General features: G+C 39.1%; 1 protein-coding gene across 6 annotated transcripts in view; it reads left to right on the top strand.

Annotated features, from left to right (window-relative positions):
* atp11a (ATPase phospholipid transporting 11A) overlaps positions 1 to 25,073 on the top strand; it is a 55,741-nt gene continuing 30,668 nt past the window's right edge. For 3 of the 6 annotated variants that reach the window (XM_044187848.1, XM_044187846.1, XM_044187851.1), the window contains exon 1: positions 2 to 496. In XM_044187848.1, coding sequence (XP_044043783.1) covers positions 452 to 496 — 45 coding nt within the window. In that variant the 5' untranslated portion in view covers positions 2 to 451. Of the gene's footprint in view, positions 497 to 25,073 lie in introns of all 6 variants that reach the window. The other 3 variants (XM_044187849.1, XM_044187850.1, XM_044187847.1) reach the window with 2 other exon arrangements.

Raw genomic sequence — 25,073 nt, 5'->3', positions numbered from 1 at the left:
AGCCACCACCTGGCTCCTCATGACGTACATGAGAGAAAAGCTCCTTTTGCCGCGGCGCGAGACAGGAAGATTATTACTACACGCGGTAAGAGGCAGAGGAAGCGCGAGAGAGGTGGAGAAGCTAGTTTTGTTTTATACAGTCTATGGTTTCTTCTCAGTCGGAGGAGCACCCTCACTTGTCTGTGCCTATATGAACTGTCCTAAAACTGTATGAAAGTCGCACAGACAGCCACTCCTCCTGTTCCTAGTCTAGCCTGTTACAGTCCCCCGTAGGTGAGTACAGGTTTACAATTGTTGGGAGGCTGCCTTTTTTTAAATTCAGGAAGAAGGGAAAGGAGTGAAAGTCATGGACAAAGGAGGAGAATTAAAAAGAAGTTAGCGCCTACAGTAAAGTAACCTTTGGAAAAGCGACTCAGAAAGAAGAAGTGTCCGGAGAGGAAAAGGGAACAGGATGGGGATGGATTTCAGCACTCTTCGGACCCTCATCAGCAGATATGTAAGTTTTTACAGCGCTTACGTCCTCCGTGTGTGCTCTCAGTTTTGCTCACCCTGGCTGCTTGTTCTCCGCGGAACGAAGCCCTTTACAGTTTCCGAAGATTAACAGTAAACGTGTTCGCTTTCATCACTATTGCTTTCAAATTCTCTTGAAATGTGTTTATTTCCTCATAAAACAATGGTTGAAGATGACAGTATGGTGGTGGGTTGTAAACCCATTTAAAAGGGTACTTTTATTAATCAAAGTGCTGTTTGGTGATGTATTTATGTTGAATTCAGTGGTGACTGGTCACGAGAGAAGTTCAGTATTTGCTGATAACCAAGGATGTGTTAAAATATCAGATTTCTGAATGAGATTTGACACACATAAAATTTGTCAGTAAATATTTAGCATCTGAAGACATTTCAAGTATTGTAGCACATTCTGTCCAAACACACGAACATTCACAACAAGTCAGACTCGCACTTTTATAAGAAAAAAGGTGGAGTCACAAGTGGGTTACATATCCAGTCATGATAGAACATGCCACGAGCTGCAGACAGACAGCAATTATCATTAATCTTAACATATTGACAAGTCAAAACCAGTTAAATCTTATTTTTGCGGAAAATTTGAAAGTGTTAAAAAAGGCGAAATCAGTGCACTTTGTGAGCATAGCTAGTGGCAGCTTATTTGGCATAGTTTTAACTTGTTTTGCGTCAGATAAAATGACTTTGACGGACGTGTAGAATTGTTGAACTCATTTCTGTGCCTTTCTCTCTGATTTATTATGCTACATCTCCCAGTCAACAAGACTACAAATGGAACAGTCGCATGAATTATGTAATCCAGTTGTTTTCTCCCTGCTAGGCAAATCGATGGGCAGCAATGGAGCAGCCCGCCTATATGGCTGTGAGTTGCATTAGGCTCCACAGTAATGTGCTTGACAGCGCGAGCCCGGCTCACATGAGAGCCAGCGAGGTTTATACCCCTTATACCCGGCTCCATGCTCAGCTGAGGCTTAGACCAACTGTTGCAAATGGCTGATTAAATAAAATCCCTGCTGTGTGGAGGGTGAAATGGAGCTTTATAGTGAGAAACGTGCAGAGACAAGCCTGTGACTGGTAGGATATGGGATGATGATGAGGTCTGCTGCTGTAATTGATCTGGATAACTGCTTTAGACAAATGGGTTAGGGTTAAATTGATTGTGTTGCAGCTGCAAAAACCCGGATGCAAAGAGACTGCTGAATGCTTAAGATTAGGGTTAGGAACATCTATCTGGTTGTCAATACCGGCCCTTTATGTAATATAAGTCAATACTGAGAGCCAGCGCTATGATGGAGGATTCTCCCTCTGACCACATCCTTAAAATGAAACTAATTATAAATTCAGCCCATGTGAAATGTCTGTGATTTCTAGTTGTTGTTGTTGTCTTTCTAAATGAAAAAAGGAAAGGTAAAATGCTTCCAACATCTCAGCATGTGACAAGAGTATGTTTCATGAGACCAATTAACACGGCGTCACTCAGTTTTTTAAAGTATTTCACGCCAATTTTTGCCTTTTTTTAGTTTTAAACTTTCTTCCCAATGCACTATTTGTTACTGTAATAACTTCGTAATAAGAAATTGGGCAGACTGTTAAAAGGAAGGGATTGTTATTAAAAAGAATACAGCAATTAAATGTGATAATTTACATCGTTTTCAATTATGTAATTTCCACTATATAATAGATTTGTAATGTAGAGCTCGTCCCAAACAAAAGTGTTGCAAAGTCTTTACAATTCACCATAAATGTATCACATTGGAACCAAATAATATGGACTATGCAATATATTCTTCAGTATTTCTCCTTCTTTGGAAGCTTTCTAAGCATTAGTAGTATGTGCTTATTTATTCACGGCTTTTATCCAGGAACCGGTCTGCTTTGTGGGCTGACAGCCATTATGCTTCGGGCAGACAAACAGATATAACGGTTGTGGTTCAAATGCAGAAAAAATGTACGCACTGATAAATATCCAGGAGATTTCACAATAACTGAACAATAAACAGAATAGAATCAAGCAATCAAGTTGAAACACCTTTGAGGATTTTTCAGCATTAAATGTTGATTTATGTCTCCAATAACTCTGTATTCAATCCACACTATAAATGTTAAATAAATAAATGCATTTTTGGATGTTGCAAATATCTAATCTAATCTAATCTGGAATTTAACATAAATAAATCTGCATCTTCACTGTCCTACATATCCTAAAAATGAAGAAAACACATCTGCTTATTATCAAGCCTCAAATACAAACATTCAGAAGCTCAATATATATGCAGAAAAAAGACACAGGAAAAATAAGCCCACTTCAACCCCGCCTTGCAAGAAATTTGTTTAATTTTTATTCAGAGTTTATCCACTTTAAGAATAAATGAATGCTTTTCTGCAAACACTGTGTAATGGATCATATTAATTGGTTATTACCTACAATACACCTTAGTGTTGAGCCTATAAGAGAAAAAGAAGTAGTGCAATGTACAGTGGCGTCGCTGTCTATGATGTGAGGAAATGATGGGAGTGTTGATGAGTGCAGCGATGGCAGGAATGAGGAGCAAGAGAGGGCGAGGAAAGAGCAGCTCTGTCATGTGATGCAAACAGCAGACCTCTCTAACAGCGGTATCGTCATAAACCAGCAGGGAGTCTCTGTTTGTTACCTGTTAGATGGATAATTGATTTGCTAATTTAGGCCTTTTCAAACACATCAGATACCAGTCAGTCATTGTAGCGCCTCTGATATGGTGGCTATGATGCAGTTGATCTATTGCGTACTGAATCAATTTTACCCTTGACTCAAACCTGTAACCTCTCTTCTTTCTATTGCTACATTTAAAAGCGAAAATTTTAGCACTTTATTTTGAAAATAAAAGCTCCTTTTCATTGCAGAAATATAATTAAAGACACACGTGCTGGACGATATTCTTACCGTGACTTTTACAGAACTAAATCGATGAGTTAATGGGCAGACTCCTTACCTTTTAATATGCTTGTAATCGCACTATATAAAACATCGCCTAGCAGTCAACTCAATTCAAAATCCACGCTATCTGTGTTGTCCGATATCAATGGAAGCAATGCTAAATTCACTTAATGTGATAATAACAATACAGAAATATGGGTGAAATAAACACATTACTCTTATTAAGTTTAGCTGAGGCCACATTGTACCACTAAGAAACCAGTTGTACTGTTGCAGTGTTATTTGGTCTTGAAAGCCACTCTCTCCAGTTGCTGCCATCTCTGATGAGGTAAAAGGCAGAGGATGTTATGCAAGCCTAAAGCTTTCCTTTAAAGTGTAACATGTAGAGTTGTAATCTTTGTGGCTGTCGCTCCTGTCCAGGCTGAATGAGGACAAAATGTAATCACAGTGACATGTAGGAGCACTGAGACCCAGTGTACTTGTACTGTATTCACTCTGCTGGCTCACTTCCCTTCTTTTGTTCTCTTCTCAGGTTATTTTAAGGCTCTGAAAGTTTGAAAAGTACCATTTATTGTTCTGAATTGTCTCTACAGTCTTCAGTGCAATACCTCAGTGCTGAAATGAGTCTCGTTTTTTCACCGTGTAACCCTTTTCTTCTTGTTGTTCCTCACTTCTGTGTCCTGTCTGCTTTACTAAGCACTGTTTGACATCATAGTCCTTTACTGTTTAATTTCCTGTTGTCTTTTTTTTTTGTATTTTGCTTATCGATATCTATGTTGAATCCAAAGAAATTGCACTTTTCTCAGCTGTTTTTCTTTATTTTGGCTTTTAAAATAATTCTGTTATAATCTTATTAATTTAGCTTTTCTAACCCTGTTTCTTGTCTCTTTAATTTTTTCTATTTGATAATTTTTTTGTTAAAAGAAAGCACCCAGATTATAGTGGGTGGATGATTTTGGTCTCTTTGTTCTTACCATTTTAATGATGGACTAACAGGACTTCTTTTTTTTTACTCTTTGCCATCTTAGCATTATAAACCGTTGTGATTGTGACAGTTAAGGAGGAGCTACCCGAGTTCCCTATTTACTGTAGAAAGAAGAAACAAATTCACCACATTGACACACGTGCTGGCTGTTTCAAAAGAAGTTCAGCAGATATGAGGTGATATTAGTATCCTGGTGGTTTTCCATGTGTGAGTAACAATATGTCATGGGTAAAGCCAGCCCCTGTTGGTGCCTCTCATGTACTAACATTACATTCAAGTCACAGCACTAAGCAACCGTTTTTCTGAAAAATAAATACCCAGCGAGCACAAGGTCTTTTAACAACACTTAAGCTGTTATGAAGGTATTTCCAGAAGCATTAAAGACTCCTCTAACCATCAAGATGAAAATATAATCTGCTCACTGCTTGTTAAAAATTATTTTTAACCTGTTGCGACACGTTTCCTATGCAGGTAGCCAGAGATGACATATCTCCTTGATCGTTTTGTTTGACAGAAGAAAAGTAAAAAAAGTATTATTTTCTTACAAAAATATAGAAGAGGATGGAATATTTTTTTCCTCCAGATGGTTAGAAGAGTCTTTAAGGTTTCGGACATACCCTCAGAACAGCAGTAAGTCTTGTTAAACAGCCTTCTGGGTTTTTCAATCGCCAGGTATTTATTTTTCAGAAAAAGAAATGCTTAGCACTGTGACTTGAATGTAATGTTAGTACACAAACTAGGGCAAGAGTAAAACAAAACAAGAGGCATACACATTACGTGCAGTGCAAAAACAATATGTTTGCATTAGGGCTGCCATGGTTATTGGATTAATTACTTACTTAGCAGAAAGGAGAATGACATTTATTTTCTGATTTTCCATTGATTCTCTACTATAGTGATTCACCATCAACTAAATACTAAATGAGTAAGAAGAATGGCCTTGGTGGTTGTATTAAGAAATCATATGTGATATTGAAATGTTCTTCTATCTTAATCTGAATAAATTAGTTAATGCATAATAAAGAGTTGCAGTACTAGGTTGCAGCTGTGAACAAACTAGAGCTATCATGTCTGTGTGGAGGTGAGTTAAAAGCAGCCGGGCAGCATTCCTCTGCTCGGGACTAATCTGGATTCCGGGACAGGAAGTGCCTCCCCTCTCCCTGTCTGTCTGGCTTCCTGTTTTCACATAGTGGATTAAGGGGTTACTGGTGTTCACTATACCTTCACCCACTTAATCCATTTTACAGCTATACTTTAAAATCTAAGCCAATCACTGATCTCCTACTGCTTATTTTCCACCTGCTGTATTTTGTAAACTGTAGCATGAAGCATGTTAACTGATCTGTGCATGTGAGGCAAGAGTAACTGTTTAGAGTAATTGAATAGAGGCTGATGATTATATTGTTGTCTCTGTAATGTTACTGTTACTTCATGCAGGCTAGTGCTAAATGGGGAGGTGGAATATAGTAGTAGCCAGGTGACGCAGAGGGCAGCGGATCGCATGAACCACTTGGCTCTGTCTAGTTGTCAATAATTCATAAGCAGACTGGCTGACAATGCGGGCTGATGTTTGTGTAGCTCATAATGGAGTCTTCCACAGCAGGGCTGCTCAGTGTGGGGTCCAGGGATACCTGTGGGTGCTTGAGGGGATTCCACGGGTTCCCCCTCCTCAGCAAAATGAGGAACAGATAAATGTCATTTATTGTATTTTAATCACAGGGTTTCGTTTTACTAACCACAGTCAAATACAGTGTAGACTCTTTTTGCAAACAGGGATGTGGTGTCAATTAAAGCTGGTGAAATAATGAAAAAACGTGCAAACCAGAACACTTTATTTATCAAACAGAACACACTTCGATCCACAAATAGTCTTTGTCTGCATTATTTGTCATATGGCGGCTTTTCTGATGAACCTGTCCTCATTTCCACAGGACTGAAGAATTACAGCTTTCATACAGTAAATTAAAGGTGAAAAATGATTTCCTGAGTCAGTAGTTAATTATAAGGTACTTATAGTGAAATTTAAATATTTCCTATTTTCCTGCCTAGAATTAAGTCAAGCACCTAAGAGTGTCCCAAGACTGCCTTTACTCTCAAGAGAGGGTTATAGAACAAGACAGAATAAATCGATTATACAGACACAAAAATGACAATGACTGTGTCAGAATTACTCTTAGTTATTCTATTATTAATGGATTCTATTTTTAATTGTTTTTAACACAGCTGGAACACAAACAGAAAAAGTTAAAATTTGTGTTTCTGCCATCAAATTACTGTAAATTACAACAGTAATGGTAAATGTTGCTATTTATAATAACAAATGCATGGCAAGATGTGTCAGAACACAGGAAAGGTAGTCTTTTATTTTGAAGGACGGCCATGTTGTGACGCTGTATAATGGCTTTTGAAGCATGCTCATGTGTATGCTAACAGCGGCAGGTTTCCTCTCAGCCTCATGCTAATCATTTAACACCTATCCATCCATACTGGCCACAATCCACAAAGTGCACAAGGGTTGACCTCTCTACCTAAAGGATTTTCTGGCTCTCACTAAGCCACTCAGTCTTGGGATTGTTTCACTGCTTGACTAGCTGCTGCTTCACTTTTCAATCACATTTAGCAGTCCCTTCTAATTGTTTACATGAAGATACAATATGTGTCATATTTCAAATTCTAACTAACAAACAGAAACAAAAATAAAAAATGAGGCAGTGCAAGAATCAAACGGCATTAACACTAACAATGTAGAAGAAGCACAATCCTAAGCATGAAAACTTAAACTCATGACAACAATTCTCCCGTTGCACTAGAAACTGAAGATAATATCACATTATCGGCCATTTGCACTTTCAAGGAAGATAAGTGTATTATTCCAGTATTTTAAACATTAGACATTTTCTAATGAGCTGACAATATATATCTACAAATACATCCCAAAATGTTTGGATTTGCTGCTTTTATCTGTTTTTATATCATAGTAAGTTGAAAATCTTTGTGGTTTTGGGCTGTTGGTTGTCATTTGAAGATGTGATAGAACTGTACTGGGCATCTTCCTCGTACCACAAATGTTTCTGAAACATTCACATGTTGTATAATGCAGTGGTTCCCAACTTTTGTTTGACTTTCAAGGCCTGAAGAGGTAATAAACCAAATTTTGTGTAGCTTTTTTGTATGTCTGTTCTTTGTTTTGGAGTTCCTATCCTGTTAATTGTCTTATGACCCCTCAGGTTTACATTGTGACCCACCGGGGGGTCTCCCTAGGTTGAGAACCACTAATATAGTGTTCAAATGTAAAGTCTGAAGCTGCTTTTTAAAGGTTTATTTTTCCTTTTTTAATTTTCTTATCTGCTGATATATAAAAGACGTAAAATTCCTGTATCATTGCTTTTTAAAACAGTTTATCTCTTTCCTTCTCCTTGCCCAGACAGTACCTGCTGAAGAGTGTGAGCTCCATTAAGGGGTTGTATCAGTGTCGTTGCAGTAACATTAACAGTGTATTACAGCCCATTGAACAAGGAGACAGATGATGGATAGCTCTGGGTTAATGGTGCATAGAGGCCTCTATCCAAAAAGAGAGAGCAATACAGAGAGAGAGAAAGATGTTGTTTGAACTTGGGTCATCATAATAACATTGCTCCGGGGTGCCAGTGAAAGTGCTGAGGGGAGCAGGAACACCTTAATGTTCTCACTGTCTGAGGGAATGATAGCTGGTCGACTCGCTGCTAGAACACACCATTCCCCATGGTCCTCATGTGTCAGAGAGAGAGAGAGAGAGAGAGAGAGAGAGAGGAAGAGAAGTGAAGTGAGAGTGTACACCCCCTCTTCCTACATGCTGACAGTGCACTCTGCAGACATCACCCCCTTCCATTTAGCCCTAACATCTCCCCCTTTCCCCCTCTCTTTGCTTTGTTTGCTTGAGACATTAGTAGGACATGATTACAGAACAATTTATTTATTGGATTATTGGTATGTAGCACTCACCTCTTACTGTATGTTAACACAGGAAGTGAAGCAGGATTTTGCCTACTTGCAAGAAATTGATCGCTTTTGGTTGACTTCTTACCATTAGTCTCATAAAGATAGGCGGTTTGACGGACATCTATCCATAATAAAGCAGCTATAAATAGCGGCCTTGGTTCTTGGCTTCTTCTGTCAATGGGGTATGATGATATACTTTTTCTGTTACAGCAGCAGCTCTTCCAATATCTACACTGAGCAATTTGTGTTTTATAAACTTTTTGTTTAGATGTCATTGGTAGGTGCTGGGAGGAAGGCCATTTTTGTTCTGTAAATACATCCAAGGAGAGATTTGTAGTTTTTGGAGCTGATGGGCATTTGCTTCAGTGCATCAGGCAAACTTCTGGTTCAGGTTGAACAATATTACCTTGAGCAAATGCCTTCATGCTTCAGTTGGTGCAGCCTAGAGTGAAGTTGTATCCATCTCTGCCTTCTCTCAGTTTGTGTGTGTTCATCCTGAATCTAGGGAGTGATGAGATGACTGTATACCTGTAAACGAAGGCACCACAGTGTGCTGTACCCACATCAGCTCCTATTAATGCAGGGCTTCAAAAAGCACAGAAATATGTAATGCAGGGAGTTGTGTTTGGGAGCCACTGTTAGTTCGACTGGATAGTCTAGTTGGATTTGAAATGTCTTGCAACAATGCAAAGTTAAACAAAAGGTGAAGTTAAACAGTGAGAAGTTCAAACATAGATTCCCTGCTTTTTGTGTATAGACCTAACCTATTACAGGTTCTGCTTTTAAATGCAGGAAGGGAGTTGAATCAGTTCATGCATTTATGTCAGATGTGCCTCTGTAGACTTCTGTCAGGCCACAGGTCCACATGAATGAACAAGAGAACGGCTTTACGGTTGGATTTTGACTGTTGCACAAGAATATTTTGCAGCTGTCTCTGTAGCATCTACAAAAGACACAATTTTTACATAGTTGCAGCAATTTTGTACTAGGACACAATGGAAAACACTGTATTTGTAGTCACAGAATAGAACCATCCTTGTTTGCGTTCATCTTATCTTAGTTTTTTGAGAATAATACTGACATTTGAGTGTGTTTTCTTTCACAAGAGGCTGATTTATTACAGAATATGGAGCTCCTGTAGTTTCTCCTGAGGCAGAGTTAAAAGCTTCTCAATGAAATCCAAAGGGAGCACTTGTGAAAACACTTTTGCAGCTCCAAGCCCTGTAACAAGCTGTAGTACAACAACTTATAAAACATCCAGTGGCCTCTTCCTGAAGATGCATTTGTTGCCAAGCGACAAAACACAAACCAGTATTATTATTGCCTGGAAGTGCAGATGATACATGGCAGTGAATTGCATGTGAATGTTCAGTATTAAGTTGAAACTACTGAGCACTCAAGAGATTTCCATAGTAGAGATTATAGATTTCCATAACAACTTGTACACATGAAACGATGAATCGATTATTCTGTAACATTATAAATGCACTTTGGCAGCCACCATGAAGTAGATGGCTGCAATCCTCTCTAACCACTCTGACTGTCAGGCTGTCAGTCTGCCAGAGCAGAGCAACACCAAGTGATATAATACTGAGCACACACATCACTGCACTTGAAAATGTTTCTGACAGAATTGAGACGGCATGTTGTCAAATTAGAGCCAAAATGGGCTTCATAGATATATACATTTTTTGCTTTCCACATGACTAGATGAAGACTACATTTATTCAACTTGGACTCAAAAAGTTTGGGTCAGTTGTTATTATTCTGCGGTACATGAAGGACATGTAATGTTGAGCACTAAACCTGAGAATAGAAGCTCCTAAGCGGCAGTAGAGTCAAGTTGGGAGTGGTTCTCAAAAAGGCCTCTGAGAGTTTGGTGGCAGAAACACAGTTAAGGATGCCGCCCAGGACTATACGCAGACTGGAAGAAGTATAACACAGGAGAACAATATAAATAATGAAACTGTAAGTCACATAAATATATTTCTGAGTGCAGCATTGACAACACTAAATAACAGCACTAAATCCTTTAAATGTGCTATGTGTAGCATTTTAACATTAATAAATAATCACCACATTAATATTTGAGTGTAATTGACACAAAAGACACCACTAAATTTGGAACTCAGCAGTACGTTTTACATTGTGTGGCACCAGGTTAGATTAGCCACTAAATCTGCAGGATTGATTTACGGCCCAAAGGTAGACGCAAATGGCACAAATGCAGGAGTGAAGTGCTGTTTTTCCATCCGAAACTAAACTAAAGCTTTCTGAAGTTTTGGTAATGGCAGATAGTGGAAGGAGCCAAAGTCCAACGGAGAAATTGCTTTCAAAATGTTAATTGTCCCCAGTAAAAACACTGGCAACAACAGCAACAATGAGATTAGATGAAGGCTACTAGTTGACTCAACTATGGTCTCATTTGTTTATGGTAGTTATTGGTTTAAAATATATGCATTGTAAATAGGTGTAACTGTATAAAAGTAATTGTTTATAGGCATAATGCAGATCCTATAGCTCAAGCTTAAAATCTAATTTACTTCACAGTGTTGTTTGTAATAAAGTCTGGTTTGCATGGCTTGGCAAGTCAAAGACACAATGTTCACTATACAAGGCCATTTATTGGGTTTGTTTTGTCTGTATATCACTCTTACTACTTTTAAATTAGGATCACCATTAGCATGGGTGGTGCAATGGTGCAGTAGAGTAAATATTAAATGGCATCATGGAGTTTCTGCAACAACATTTAAGTTTAAGAAATAGTTGAGTCTAGCACTGGTGGGAGGAGTGGAGTTGTCACAGACACGCCAGGCTCCACCTCATCTCAGCCACACCGTTCCTCCTCACCAGAATACTAATCACCAGCACCTGTCATCCATCACACACCTGCACATAATCAACCACTCTACTCCCTACATAACCCAGCTCCTCACCTCAGTCAGTGTCCGGTCTCGTTCACTAAAAGAACAGAGCTACGCCTGCTACCTTCAGTGTACTACGGACTCTACTACGACGCTAGTCTACGTTTCCAGTCTCCTAAGATTCGCAAAACCTTCACTCGACTCCAGGCTCCTGTGGACAACAGTGTTCACCCGGCCCGGAGTGTCTCCCGTCACCAGTGTGGTGAATCCAGTTCCCGTCGCCTCGTAGGCAGCTATCCAGCACCTGCACTTCACTCCAACCAGTGATCCAAGGGACGGTATCTTCTATGCTCTCATCAGTTCTCTTATTATCCCTGTAATAAATATACCTGCGAAATCACCTTACCTGTGTCTCCGGGTTGGTCTGTTCCGTAACAGGAGTAGAGGCAGGGCTCAGTGGACTGGCTTTCTTTCAGGATTTGTACATCAAACCAGCATGGTGTTTTGCCAACGTTGGGGGCGAAGTGCATTTGTGTATATTTTAACTGTATTCTGATCAGTGAGTCATTTTCACTTTGTTTCATGATCAATTATTTTGTCTTGCAGCTGCAGTGGTATGAAACACTAAGTACATTTAATAGCACTGCAAATAAAATCCTTCAGTCACAGACGATAAAAAAGGCCTTGTTGAAGTTACCGCTTCTGCAACTGTAATTGTGAGTATGCATGAAAGCACTGCCACACTTCTTTTAACTTTAACAGCTGGAAAGTGTAAGGATCTTACAAAAATCTCATAACTTCCAGGAATCCATTTCCACCATGGTGCTTGGGCCTAGTCAGGTGACTGGTCTCATGAGGGCCACATGATGCCATTAGGTTCCTCTCATCCCTCTGATTTGTCCTTTGATTTTTACTCTCCTGCTGAGGTGTGATAATCACACTTGTTGCCAAGCAGTTTCTGGAAGTGTTTTTGTGTTTTGTTGCAGTCTGTTTGTCGTCCCTCTTATTGACCATAAAATAGCATAGCTCTCAATCACTATTGTACTGTGACAGACGTCAGTCAGTGTCAGACAGAAAGGAGAAGGATGAACAGTCAGACAAAAAGAGTCAACGGATGGTGGATTAGAGAAACATCTAAAGACAGGACAGAAAGCGAGAGGGGGGAGATTGTTAATGTCATGGTTGTCAAGTAGATAATGAAACAAACTGACCATATAGTAATTTTCTCCTCTCTTGCACCCACACTCACACTGATTGTGTCTCTGTGTGTGTGTATTAGTCTTCCCAGGTGACATGGAAGGGCAGCAGGATTCATGGGGACATGTGACAATGAAACACCATGAATAGGACAGACCAGAGCAGGGATCAGTGAAGCTCAACTATACGGAACAGGGAAACTTAAACTGAACTAAAAACAGCACAAAGCAGAGAACAAATTGGTGTACAATAATATAACAGAAGAACGGATGTGCCTAAGGGAACTTTTTATGTTTAGCTTGATGTCAGTTTCAAATGATTGGCTATCACACTTATTGGATGATGATGTGTTGTAATCCAGCAAAAGTCTCAATTTTTTATGGTGCACTGTGTTTTCTTGTTTACTGCGTTGCAATGTGACAAGCCCTTCACTAAAATGTAACTGAATGTTGCAGACCGTTAAGTATCTGAACTTAAGAGTACTCCACCGATTTAGCATTACACTCCTACCAGTCAACAAGTAAACAGAGCACAATGTATCATAATGTAGCATACTGTAATTGTGTAATGCAACATAACAGGGCAGACTTGCCGAGTGCAGGACAGTAGAAATGTGAACAGGACAGAATCTGGAAGGATAACTGTCTTTACAGACAGATGAAGATGGACGTAATTTTAATATGTTTGAGTTTTGATTTAGATATGGAAATATAAAAAAATATAGTATTAATTCAGAATAACTTATCTCAAGGCGGTTTGTTAAAGTAAAATGTAATGTATGTATATACAGTTGTATGCAAAAGTTTAGGAACCCCTGACAATTTCATTTTGATCTATCAAATAACTGAAGGACACAGTAATATTTCAGTAGTGAAATGAGGTTTATTGGATTAACAGAAAATGTGCAATATGAATCAAAACGAAATTAGACAGGTGCATAAATTTGGGCACCCCAACAGAAAAATCACATCAATATTTAGTAGAGCTTCCTTTAGCAGAAATAACAGCCTCTAGACACTTCCTATAGCCTGTAATGAGTATCTGGATTCTGGATGAATGTATTTTGGACCATTCCTCCTTACAAAACATCTCCAGTTCAGTTAGGTTTGATGGTTGCCGAGCATGGACAGCCCGCTTCAAATCACCCCACAGATGTTCAATGATATTCAGGTCTGGGGACTGGGATGGCCATTCCAGAACATTGTACTTGCTCCTCTGCATAAAGGCCAGAGTAGATTTTGAGCAGTGTTTTGGGTCGTTGTCTTGTTGAAATATCCAGCCCCGGCGTAACTTCAACTTTGTGACTGATTCCTCAACATTATTCTCAAGAATCTGCTGATATTGAGTGGAATCCATGCGACCCTCAACTTTAACCAGATTCCCAGTACCGGCACTGGCCACACAACCCCACAGCATGATGGAACCTCCACCAAATTTTACTGTGGGTAGCAAGTGTTTATGCCCCTTGTTATGACCAAATAACTCAATCTTTGTTTCATCAGTCCACAGCACCTTATTCCAAAATGAAGCTGGCTTGTCCAAATGTGTGTTTGCATACCTCAAGCGACTCCGTTTGTGGCGTGTGTGCAGAAAAGGCTTCTTTCGCATCACTCTCCCATACAGTTTCTCCTTGTGCGCTGAATTGTTGAACGATGCACAGTGACACCATCTGCAGCAAGTTGATGTTGTAGGTCTTTGGAGGTGGTCTGTGGGCTGTTTTTGACCGTTCTCACTATCCTTCGCCTTTGCCTCTCCAATATTTTATGTGGCCTGCCACTTCTGGCCTGAACAAGAACTGTGCCTGTGGTCCTCCATTTCCTCGCTATGTTCCTCACAGTGGACACTGACAGCTTATATTTCTGCGATAACTTTTTGTAGCCTCCCCCTAAACCATAATGTAGAACAATCTTTTTTTCAGGTCATTTGAGAGTTGTTTTGAGGCCCCCATGTTGCCACTCTTCAGAGGAGAGTCAAAGAGAACAACTTTCAATTGGCCACCTTAAATACCTTTTCTCATGATTGGATGCACCTGTCTATGAAGTTCAAGGCTTAATGAGCTCACCAAACCAATTGTGTGTTCCAATTAATCAGTGCTAAGTAGTTACAGGTATTCAAATCAACAAAATGACAAGGGTGCCCAAATTTATGCACCTGTCTAATTTCGTTTTGATGCATATTGCACATTTTCCGTTAATCCAATAAACCTCATTTCACTACTGAAATATTACTGTGTCCTTCAGTTATTTGATAGATCAAAATGAAATTGCTGATCCAAACACCCAAATATTTATAAATGAAAATCATGGAAATTGTCAGGGGTTCCTAAACTTTTGCATACAACTGTAGTATGTAAAGATGTACTGCATGTGTTTCATTGTTTCATGAATAGTATAAAGTAACTTTTGTAATTATATGCCCATTAGTTTGTGCTTTTGAAGTGCATTTGTTTTGTTCTTCAGGAGGGAAGAAGAGTAACTTTAGCTAAAACAAACATCATTTCATTGTCTCATGGACGTTTTTTTAACTGTTAGGAAACACTAATAACTGAGCAACAGCATTTCAAAAGTTGATTCAATACTGACTGAATGGAAACAAAGAAAGGAGGGGTGGCTCCAGAGAGAGACTAGAATTAGGATTTAACTGCAGTTCTTTATCAGTTGATCATCATATGATCGATTTAGAGTCCCTTGAGCATGGACCAGCAAGACCAACCAGGAAGGCGGACGGGCTAACGAGGAGCCACCAGTCAGTTCAACTGGCAAACAGACAGAAAAGGAATGGAGATAGAAACAGAGACAAGTCAAACAGACAGATGATAATCAGGCAGTGGGCCCTCATTAAAGACCTGATGCCTCTTCAACTCCTGATAGCATAACCCCAGACTACAATGTGGCTGTATTTTCTTTCTGACAGAGTATGAATGAATTGCTAAGGCCAGTAAGAATGAAGAGGCTGATTCAGGTAAAGCTTTTATTTCCCAAAACATCTCACTACTTCATTGCTTATGTTTTTGTTTCATTCAATCCCCTGTATTGTTGCGTTCTTTATTAGACCTCAAACGATTAATCAATGAATTCAATAAACTAAATATTAGGTAAGGTAATTGATAAGGAAAATAATTATTGCTATCCTAATTTTATTGCTGAGTTGTGGAGATGCAGCGTTAGACACAGCTTTCATATATATTCTTCTATATTCTAGTGTGTGCGTGTGTCAAATGTGGGAATGATTACCGGAAACACAAACCGTGTAATGACCACCATTAAGCAGCAGTGTCCCTACAGGACAAACATTAGAGAAGACCGAGAAGTGCTCTCATTAACGAGTAGGAGACAGACAGAGAGAACGGAAAGTTGGGAAATAAACACATTGGAGGTAGATAAAAAGTATTAAAAGCATTTTGGTACTTTTCTCTGAGCTCCTGGGAGACAAGCAGACAGCATTACTTTACAGCAGGAAGTGAAAGCACCAACAGAGTGAGGTAAAACACATGTACACTAGACCAGCAGCTAATAGCACTGTCACCCTAAGGAAAATAAAAATGCCTGATGAACAGAAATGCATGTTGTTACCAATAATATAAATGCATTATGGCTTCTACCCTAAGTGCTTTGTAGTTAGATGGTCAGATATCAGTAAAAACAAAATTATTAAATATGAAAGAAAAATCTGTTTATTTCAGTGTGCGGTGGATTACACATTGCTCATGTTTTTCGGTACTATATGCATCAAGCAGCTGATTCTATGTGACTGTGCACAGGTGACTCCATTTGTTTTACTGAGTATATAGACTATAAAAGCTCCACATGTTACTGTAACACAAAGTGCAGTGCTAGCATAGTGCTGTAACAAAGAGAGGCACTCAACAAAAAAATAATTTCTGTCTTGACGTAGCCAGTACAGTTAAATGAAGAGTTAAACACTTATTCGCTGTCATGTCCAGAGTTAAATGAGAAAATTGATACCACTCTCGTGTCTGTCCATTAAAGCTTAATGGAGTTGCGGGAAGAGTCTTGTTGTTACTGTGAGGTTGCTAGGCAACCAGAAGAGACTCCAGGAAGTTACTGCTCCCGGCCAAGAAATAGTCCAGCACAGAACCCTTAAAAACCACAAATAATCCTTTTTAGTCTTTGTTTTTTGACAAAGATATAACATGTGAATTGGTGAGCTTTAGAGGTGCTGGTATGTGGAGTTTTTTCCCCCTCTGGACAGAACTGTTTCCCCCGGTTTCCAGTCTTTGTGCTAAGCTAAGCTGTCTCCTGGCTGTAGCTTCATATTTAACGGGTAGACATGAGAGTGGTATCAATCTTCTCATCTAACTCTTGGCAAGAAAGTGTCTTTCCCAAGTATGTGGAATTACTTTTTTCTCTGCAATACTATGTGGTTTTACCAGCGCTCATATATTTCCCACATGCTGGGATCTGGGGTTCTGCGTCATCCTGACATACTATTATCTGTTACACACTGCACATAGCAAAAATCATTCCATATGAATAAACACATACTGACTTCAACCTGTGATGAGGTCTAATCAGTCAGAATAACTGGGAAAAAATTATTGTCCAGACCATATCCAGCACAGAAACGATCATATTTTGCTGTATTCACTAAATATTTGATGTTTTTTCAACATACCTAATGTAAAACTTGTGATTGACCCATTAATAAGAGCCTACTGCCTTTCAATGGCAGTGTTGGAGTTATTTAAAGTGAGCTGAGTGTCCACAGATCAATGCAGGCACTTAGTGTGACCTGGGTACTCACACAAACACAGACATGTTTAACTGAAGAGTTTGCTGAGGGATCTAGAACAGTCACTTAATTACAGATGCATGTAGATCTTTCTTCACCACTTACTAATTATTTTTGATTGCGTATTTACTGGAATTGGTTGGATTCAGTGAGAGTTTCTGTGTTTCTGTGTCCGTCCACCTGATGTGCCAATCTACAAGCTTGTTACTGTGTATCAAGATTTGTTCATTTGTAGTTTTCACATCCAAAGACTGTATGTGCTATGTGTGTTAGTTGAGTTGTTTTTTAATGCTGGGAAGACAGAGAAAGAAATGGCTGTTTAGAGTAAATTACTTTTTAAATTATTGGAACAAAGTTTACTGCTACTCTAGCAGACTTCTGTCTGGTGATTTTTGGACACTTTCAGTGAGTTGCCCTAATCCCAGACTCACGAAAAATGTTTTGACCGTCTGACACTGAGTCACACTGGTCATCTTTTCTATGTGATTTTTGCAAGCCGAGGTGCATTCATGGTGAGCTGAATCATTGGCATTTTGTAATCTACTAACTGCTGAACAGTGAGAGTAAAGGAGAGCAAAGGTGAAAACAGCTTTTTATTGTGCTGCATTTGTGTGTCATGGAAATGATTGTACAATTCTTATACAAAAGGACTGTCCACCTCAGCTTTATGAAAGGCTACTACCCAGCGACTTACTGACTTCCTCAGTTCTGACATTCACAATTGTCATCAGGTGATCAACAGTAGCTAGAGCACTGAAAGCTTCCAAGTTGTTACTATAATCCATCAAGCCTTTGACATTTATTCCCATGTGACCTGAATTCAGCATTAGGTCTAGTCATGGGGGATCATGTGACCATCAGCAGCACTCCCTTCCAGTCCCTCCCTCTCACATACACACAATGAAGCAAGTATAACCAGTGTGTAAGTTTACTCCCTTGCCATCCAAAGAATGACTGTGCTTATCCACAGGAAATCCACAACAATGGTCTTCTATCCAGCTCTGAGGAGAACACAGTGGTTGGTCTATTAGATGGTCTGCCTTCCACCTTGCATATATCCTGCATCTACTTCACTGAGCGCAATAACTGCTTAAAGCAGCTTATAACTAGCAATTCCATTAGAATAGCTTTCAGTGATAGGTGTAATAATGCTGCCGCAGAGGTTCTTCAATACCTTGGGAAAACATTGAATTTGTCATTTTGGGTCATCAAAGTGGTAAAATTTAAATCTAGAGCTAGCAATCATGCGTGCAGTGTGGTAAAGCAGGCGTATTATTCCAGTTTCCTACCGAGATCTGCTCCGTGAAAACCAGGTTAATGAATTTCTCTGTATAGCTGACAGAAGCACTGAGGTTACACCATTCCTCTCCTCTCTACTCCTCTACATTTGCCCCATTTCTCTCCCAGTTTCAAACATTTATCAAAGAGAGCAACAGTAATTCAGCAGGAAAGGTTGGTCTTGTGAGAGTGGAATGTGTTGGTGGACTAAGATAAAACTACCTCTGTGAAACCACATAATGATGTATTTGTGTATCCATACATGTATCTGTGTGAGATAAGATTAAACTGTATATATTCTTTGAAAGAAATCGTGTCATAGCACCAAGTAATAACAGAGCACTAATAGAGCAACCTGGTGTGTGCGCTCGTTAATAATAAATAATAATATTTATATAACAACTTTCAAAAACCAAGTTACACAGCACTTTGACTCCTTCAAACCTCAAAACAAACCAGCACACACTCACACACACAGCTGTACACTGGTCTGCTGACCCACATAGGTAATGGAAGCAGGTCAATGTCTATTTCAGCATCTTTTTTTTTAGTCCTGTGTCAATCTAATATGTCTTAAACTTTGATAATTTTCAGAGAAAGTAAAGCCTTGTTCACACTTTATCATTATTTTAATTTCACCATGGATATGACATTAATGGAACATTTCAAGTATTAATTATATAAAATCTCCTGAAAGGATAACTAGTTATTTGTATTACCTCACCATCTAGGACGCCAAGCCCTATATCTCCTAGCGAATCACTGCAGTCTACTAGCACCTGTTGTTGTCATGTCACTTTGATTCATTAATCCAAGTAATCACATGTATTATGGACAACAAAAAAACAGCCACTCCCTCACCGTATTATGATTTTGTATTATGATCCAGGTGTTTTAGTATGTAGTGTGTATGTGTTTGACATTCCACATTGAGGGTTGGAGCATCCGCCTGTCACTTTAAGCGACACCCTCAATCATTCATCAGAGCGGAGAGTTAATGGAAGCTCAGGAGGTTCAAAACATTACTCAGCAGAGTCACTTATTGAGACAGTGATTACTCAGGTTTTATTGGATGGATCTTACTGCATGAAGTGACTGTACTTAGATCAAGGTAGTAAATTTAGGCTAAATAAACATATCAGTAATAATAGGAGGAGTAGTAGTTGTTGTTGTTATGTTTTTACTAGTGGTAAGAGAAGGAGTTGTAGTGGTTGTAATAAAAATATAAGTATTGCTAATTGTAGCAGCAATTGCAGTAATCATAACAGTCATAGTAGAAGTATAGCAAGTAGTAACAATAACCTAATGCTACATGTAGCAGTGGTGACATTAGTAACAACAGTAGCAGCAGTCGTAATATTGGCAAAGTTAATTGTAGAAGTGGTAGCTCAAATATAAAAAACAACAATATAAAAAATAGGCTAAAAAGCTATTTGCAGTTTGTTACAATGTCAGATCATAGAGTACTGACTTGTTACTCTATTGAAATCTTTCAAACAAACTGCAGGACTTTCTATATAAGTCATTCTGTGTTTTCCCTCTTTTTCTCTGTACTTTTCCTTCTTCTAACTGTCCTTTTCAGATACTTGTAAGGGCATGCAGGTGTAGAGTTATGATAGTATCAGTTGGTGTTTCACACACGCAGAAACACACACACACCAGTACAAATGCTGAATCGTAAGGTCCACTGACTCTGATTAATACCAGCAGCGCTCTCATGTGATCGAGCCATCAGTGTGTGTGCGTGTGTGTGGATGGTTACAAAGCAGTGAGGACTAGAGGGGTTAGATCACTAAATCCCCTAGAGACACACACACACACACACAGACAGTTTGCTTTATAGACTGGCTTGGTTTTAACTGATTAGTATTCTGTCCTCTCTCTGGTAATGCCAGAGTGGCTTGCTGTTTACTCTCCACACACACAACAGTAGCACAGTCACAGATTTTTATTTTTAAACATGAGTCAGTAATTTCTCTTTTTCTGGAGTTGTATTGGCTTTTTGAAGGTGTTGTATGCTTTTTTTCCCCTCCTCAATCTGGCCTGCACGAGTAGAGTGTAGTGTAGTGTTTCCTCTGATAGACACAGTCGCCAGGAGCCAGCGAGGAGCATCACTATTAAGGTGTAACATGCATGGAGGTTCATGTCTCCCTCTTCCTTACAGGCATTTGTTGGGACACATAACTGAGCCAGAGGTATCACTGCTGGGGATTTGTGGTGGTTTTGCCCTGCCCCTCCCTGTTCTGATCTCACGTGTGTGATCATTTTGTGAAAACGCCATGTCGGAACACTGTTTTCTGGATTTTTCATTTGTGGTTGGTGATGAAAGGATGTAGCTTTTGGGTGACACCTTTTTCTTTTATTGAATGAAAATTGGAGAGTTAGACTTCAAAAGCTGAAACTAGATTGTTCATCTGTTTAGAAAAGCAGCATTAACTACTGTACAAGAAAAGAGAACATTTTCTAGAAGTGCTCTGACATAAGTGTGGAAATTCATGAAAAGATTATAGAAATGTGTTAAAACTTTGCTGTGTTTGCTGGAAAATCTGGGGGCAGATATATCACTTGCAAATGAATTCTCTAAATTAAAGAATGCAGATTAGGTTAAATTAACATAGCATAAAAAAGCATTATAGTACTATTAGTATTCCAGTTATAAATAAACTTAAATCATAGCATCTTGATTGCTTCAGAGAAGAAGCTCCCAACTCAAAGTCCGCTTACTAGCTTTTTCAAAACCGTATCACAAGGTCTTCATCAGCGGCGTGAGTTTGCTCAGTTGTCATGGAGATAATCTGTTGATATGCGATGTCAGTAGCTGTTATGATTCCATCCATAGCATTTTTTTTGTCTTAAAGTTAAGCATTGAATGTTTTTTGGAAATGACAAAACACCCTAACTCAAGGTCAAGGACTTACTAGCCTTTTCCAGATCTTTCAACCATACCACACAGTCTTCATCAGCAGAAAGCAGAACTTCAGTGAATGTCTGGAACATTTCCAAGTTGCTTATAAAATGTTTTGTCGGTTTTCTCTTTTTTACAGAAATTCATGAGGTTTCCAATAGTGGAAACAAGCACAATATTAATCATAGTAACTGGATACCTTTTTCAACTTTACATCTATTTTGCTTACAGGGTAAATTAAAAATATCAACTACTTGGAATCACAGAGCTCTGATTGGCTGCTGATTGTCATAGAAAGCTCCTCTGTGGGCAGCTTTTATCATCCTGACAGCTTTTTGAGTATCCACTTATCATTAGATTTTACCGGACACTCAGCTCTAAACACAGACTCTGCTGACTGTTTTCTTCACAGTGTGAACACACCGTCATGGTTAAAGGTTGAAGAGTGACGTTGGAAGGTGGATGATGAGGATTTATCTATTTATCTTATCTTAACTTGATCTGGGCTGTTTGCCCGGGTGAGGCTGAACGACATAGTGACAGATGGGGAGCACAGCTGGTATGTAATCTGTAACTCAGGTAACACACACACACCCAGACTGTCACACACAGATCATCAGAACGTTTATCAGAATATCACATACACATATAAGATAACAATATACACAGCGCAGGCGGGTTGATATTAAATCTTTAATCTTCCATATCATTTGCGTTGTGTTTTTTTTTTTGTGTGGATGAACATGCTGCAGCAGTTAATCACTTTACTGCCTCCCAGGCCTACCAGCTGGCATACAGCTCAAGATTTACACGTTCATATAAAACACAAGAAAGTACGTGTTCGCTGTTATTTTCAACCTGCTCTGGTGCCTTTTTTTAAACTTTGAGTCCATTGGGAACAGCCATGAAGAAAGTGGTGACTTTGGAAAATGCTCTGCTAAAGCACTCTCTAGAAGGACTCAACCAATCTCCACACCCCTGCATTTATTTATCCTTTTCCCCCTTTTAGCCAAAACATTTTACACCTAATCTCAAGTGCAGTAGTCAACAGGCAGACTCACACATGCTAGCACACACTATATGTCTGTATTTAATGCTTAGTGATTCAGGAAAGGGGACAGGATTTCTCTTATCTCTGTAGCTCAGTGGCAGCAGAGAGATAACACACACTCATGAGGCGTGTGTGCATGTGTTCGATCGTGTTTGCATATACAACCCTGATATATGTCACAGAATTTCATTGTGAAAGTGTGTGAAGTGTGCGTGTCTTTCAACGGTATCACAAAGAGCAGGTTGCTGTCCGTAGGTTTTGTTGACTTATTTTCAGCGCTGCCTGTTGCAGTGGGAGATAAAATACTTTGGGATTGGTCATCAGTCGAACAACAGCTCAGCCTTTAAAGCTGCAGACAAACAATAGTCATTTGTGTGTGTTGCAGTGATTCCTCTTTCCTGCTTGCAGTGTCCTGTAAATGTTATCTTTATTTGCCAGGCATCATACAGCACTAATAACTATAGTATGACTGCAGAGACTGAATACCACTTTTATACTTAAGTTGTTTTCTAAAGTCTGAAATTCATACAGTAGCTTCGAACAGTGTGTTATACCAGTGTGAATATCCCTGAGTACGTCCACACTAAGCTAAATTTGAACATACATCTATTTCTCTTAAGTTTTCCAAGTCAGTTTTATTATTATAGCCAAAAATCACAAATTTGCCTCAAATGGCTTTGCAATCTGTACAGCATACCACACCCTCTATCCTTGGAATTCAAATAAGGAAAAAGTCCTAAAAAAAAAAAAACCTTTAACAGGAAAAATAAACTTCAAGAGAGCAAGAGAGGAGGGGTGCAATAGATGTCATGTGTACAGAGTAGGAAGAAGTAACAATAGGAAAATTACAATATGGAGGGAAGAGAACTTCTGCACTAAGCCAGCATACTACAAACAACAACGTATGCTTGCTTCGGTGCTGTGAGGCAGTAAATTTAAAGTTGCCTCCAACCCTCTCTGTGATCACTCATTTAAAATGTCAGTATAGCAATCAGATAATACACGTATTGTCATTACACTGTGTTCATGCTGATTTTGTCAGACAAGCAGCACAGCAATTTCTGTTCATCTGTTTAATAGGTCGTTTTTTGCAGTAAATGGTGATGGTAATGGTTTATATTGCTTTGCCTATGCTCTGTAATTGTGTGTTTTTGATGTGTGTCTAAGTCATGTGTTAGTGTAATAATGGATTTTAATGCATTTGCCTGGCTGTGGAAATTAATTTTCTCCTGGAGCACAAACATAGAAGTATGCCTAATCTAATCGAAATGGGAAATTTAGAGGATGTTTTCAAAGTTTTCTGTGACATTAGATATCTGCTGCCTAACATACACACACACACCTCCAGTGTTCCACATCAAATACCCCCTGAATCTTTCTCTCCTCTGTGTCTCTGGTGGTGCTGGTGAGGTTGGGGGTGGAGGGAGGATGGCAGCTTGCTTCGGGGAGTGCGTCCTCTGTGTGAGTGGGTGGGTCCAGCTTTTCCTGTTTACAATATGGTCCTCTGTTCCTGATTACAGTGGGGCTTCAGTTTCTTGCTCTCTAATGCTTTGTTTGGGTCCCGTGTGATTTTTAAAGCACCAACTTGTTGACACATTTAAGTAAAGATTTAAGTCATTAGGATGTGATAGTTGAAGTTTGAAATCTGAGTGATGTGCTTCATTGGATGCATCTGCAGTTTTTTTGACATTTACATTTAAACAGAAACATGATGACAAGGAATGCAGTCAGATGCACAGGTATAGTTCATTAAACTGAAGAATTTTAAAATTTTGTGTTTCACAAGAGTAACAATCCCATCTCGTCCAGTATTTTTCACAGTTGTCTTTCTGTAGTTGAAGGGCGTAGGTCATTTTTTCCATTGTAGTCCATAAGAGGGGGATTTCTGTGAAGCCAGCATTTGGTAACAATTCTTTCACTTCACACTTTCACACACACACTTTCACAACGTAGATGTTTACACAAACCTTTAGGCATATCTCAAAATTACAGAAAGACAAATGAAGGTATCCTTGATATCAGATTTAATCAGTTACACAATAATTTTTTTTCATTTACTGACTGAGGCAGTCGTGACATAGGAAACCCAGCTGTTGCACTCTCAGTTCAAAAGGTATAATGCTTTTAAAAATAACATTCATTCTTTCACTTTTTCAAAACACACATGACTTCTCTATGCACCTGTGTGTACTTCCTTTAAATGTACCCTAAACCTAAATCCCAACCCAATTAATTACTAAAATGACCCCAACTGTATTGTTCTCACTTTGGATGAGTTTCGTCATCTTTCTGTCTCAATACCCTGTAGACCAGTGACTACAGAGGTATCATTGTGTGTTATTGTATGTGTATGCCTGCTCTCATACATGTTTAATGTTGCAGGGATGTGCTTGCCTTTGTGTGTTTGTGTGTGTGTGTGTGAGATCCCTGAAAGCCTCCCTGCGCTTTCTACTAACGTGGCTTTAAGGAAAGTGTATGTGGGTGCTGAGTGAGACGGACAGAAACAAAGCCTGTGAGCTCTCTCCATCCCTCTGACCACAAATGTTTTTCTTCCAACTATAAATACACCCCTGAAACCTGCCGTGTCCTGTCACATGAAACGCTGCTAAAAGTGATTATCAAGG

The sequence above is a fragment of the Siniperca chuatsi genome, linkage group LG24 (genome assembly GCF_020085105.1).
Source record: "Siniperca chuatsi isolate FFG_IHB_CAS linkage group LG24, ASM2008510v1, whole genome shotgun sequence".
Classification (NCBI taxonomy): Eukaryota; Metazoa; Chordata; class Actinopteri; order Centrarchiformes; family Sinipercidae; genus Siniperca; species Siniperca chuatsi.
This window is presented reverse-complemented; position numbering and strand designations above follow the sequence as displayed.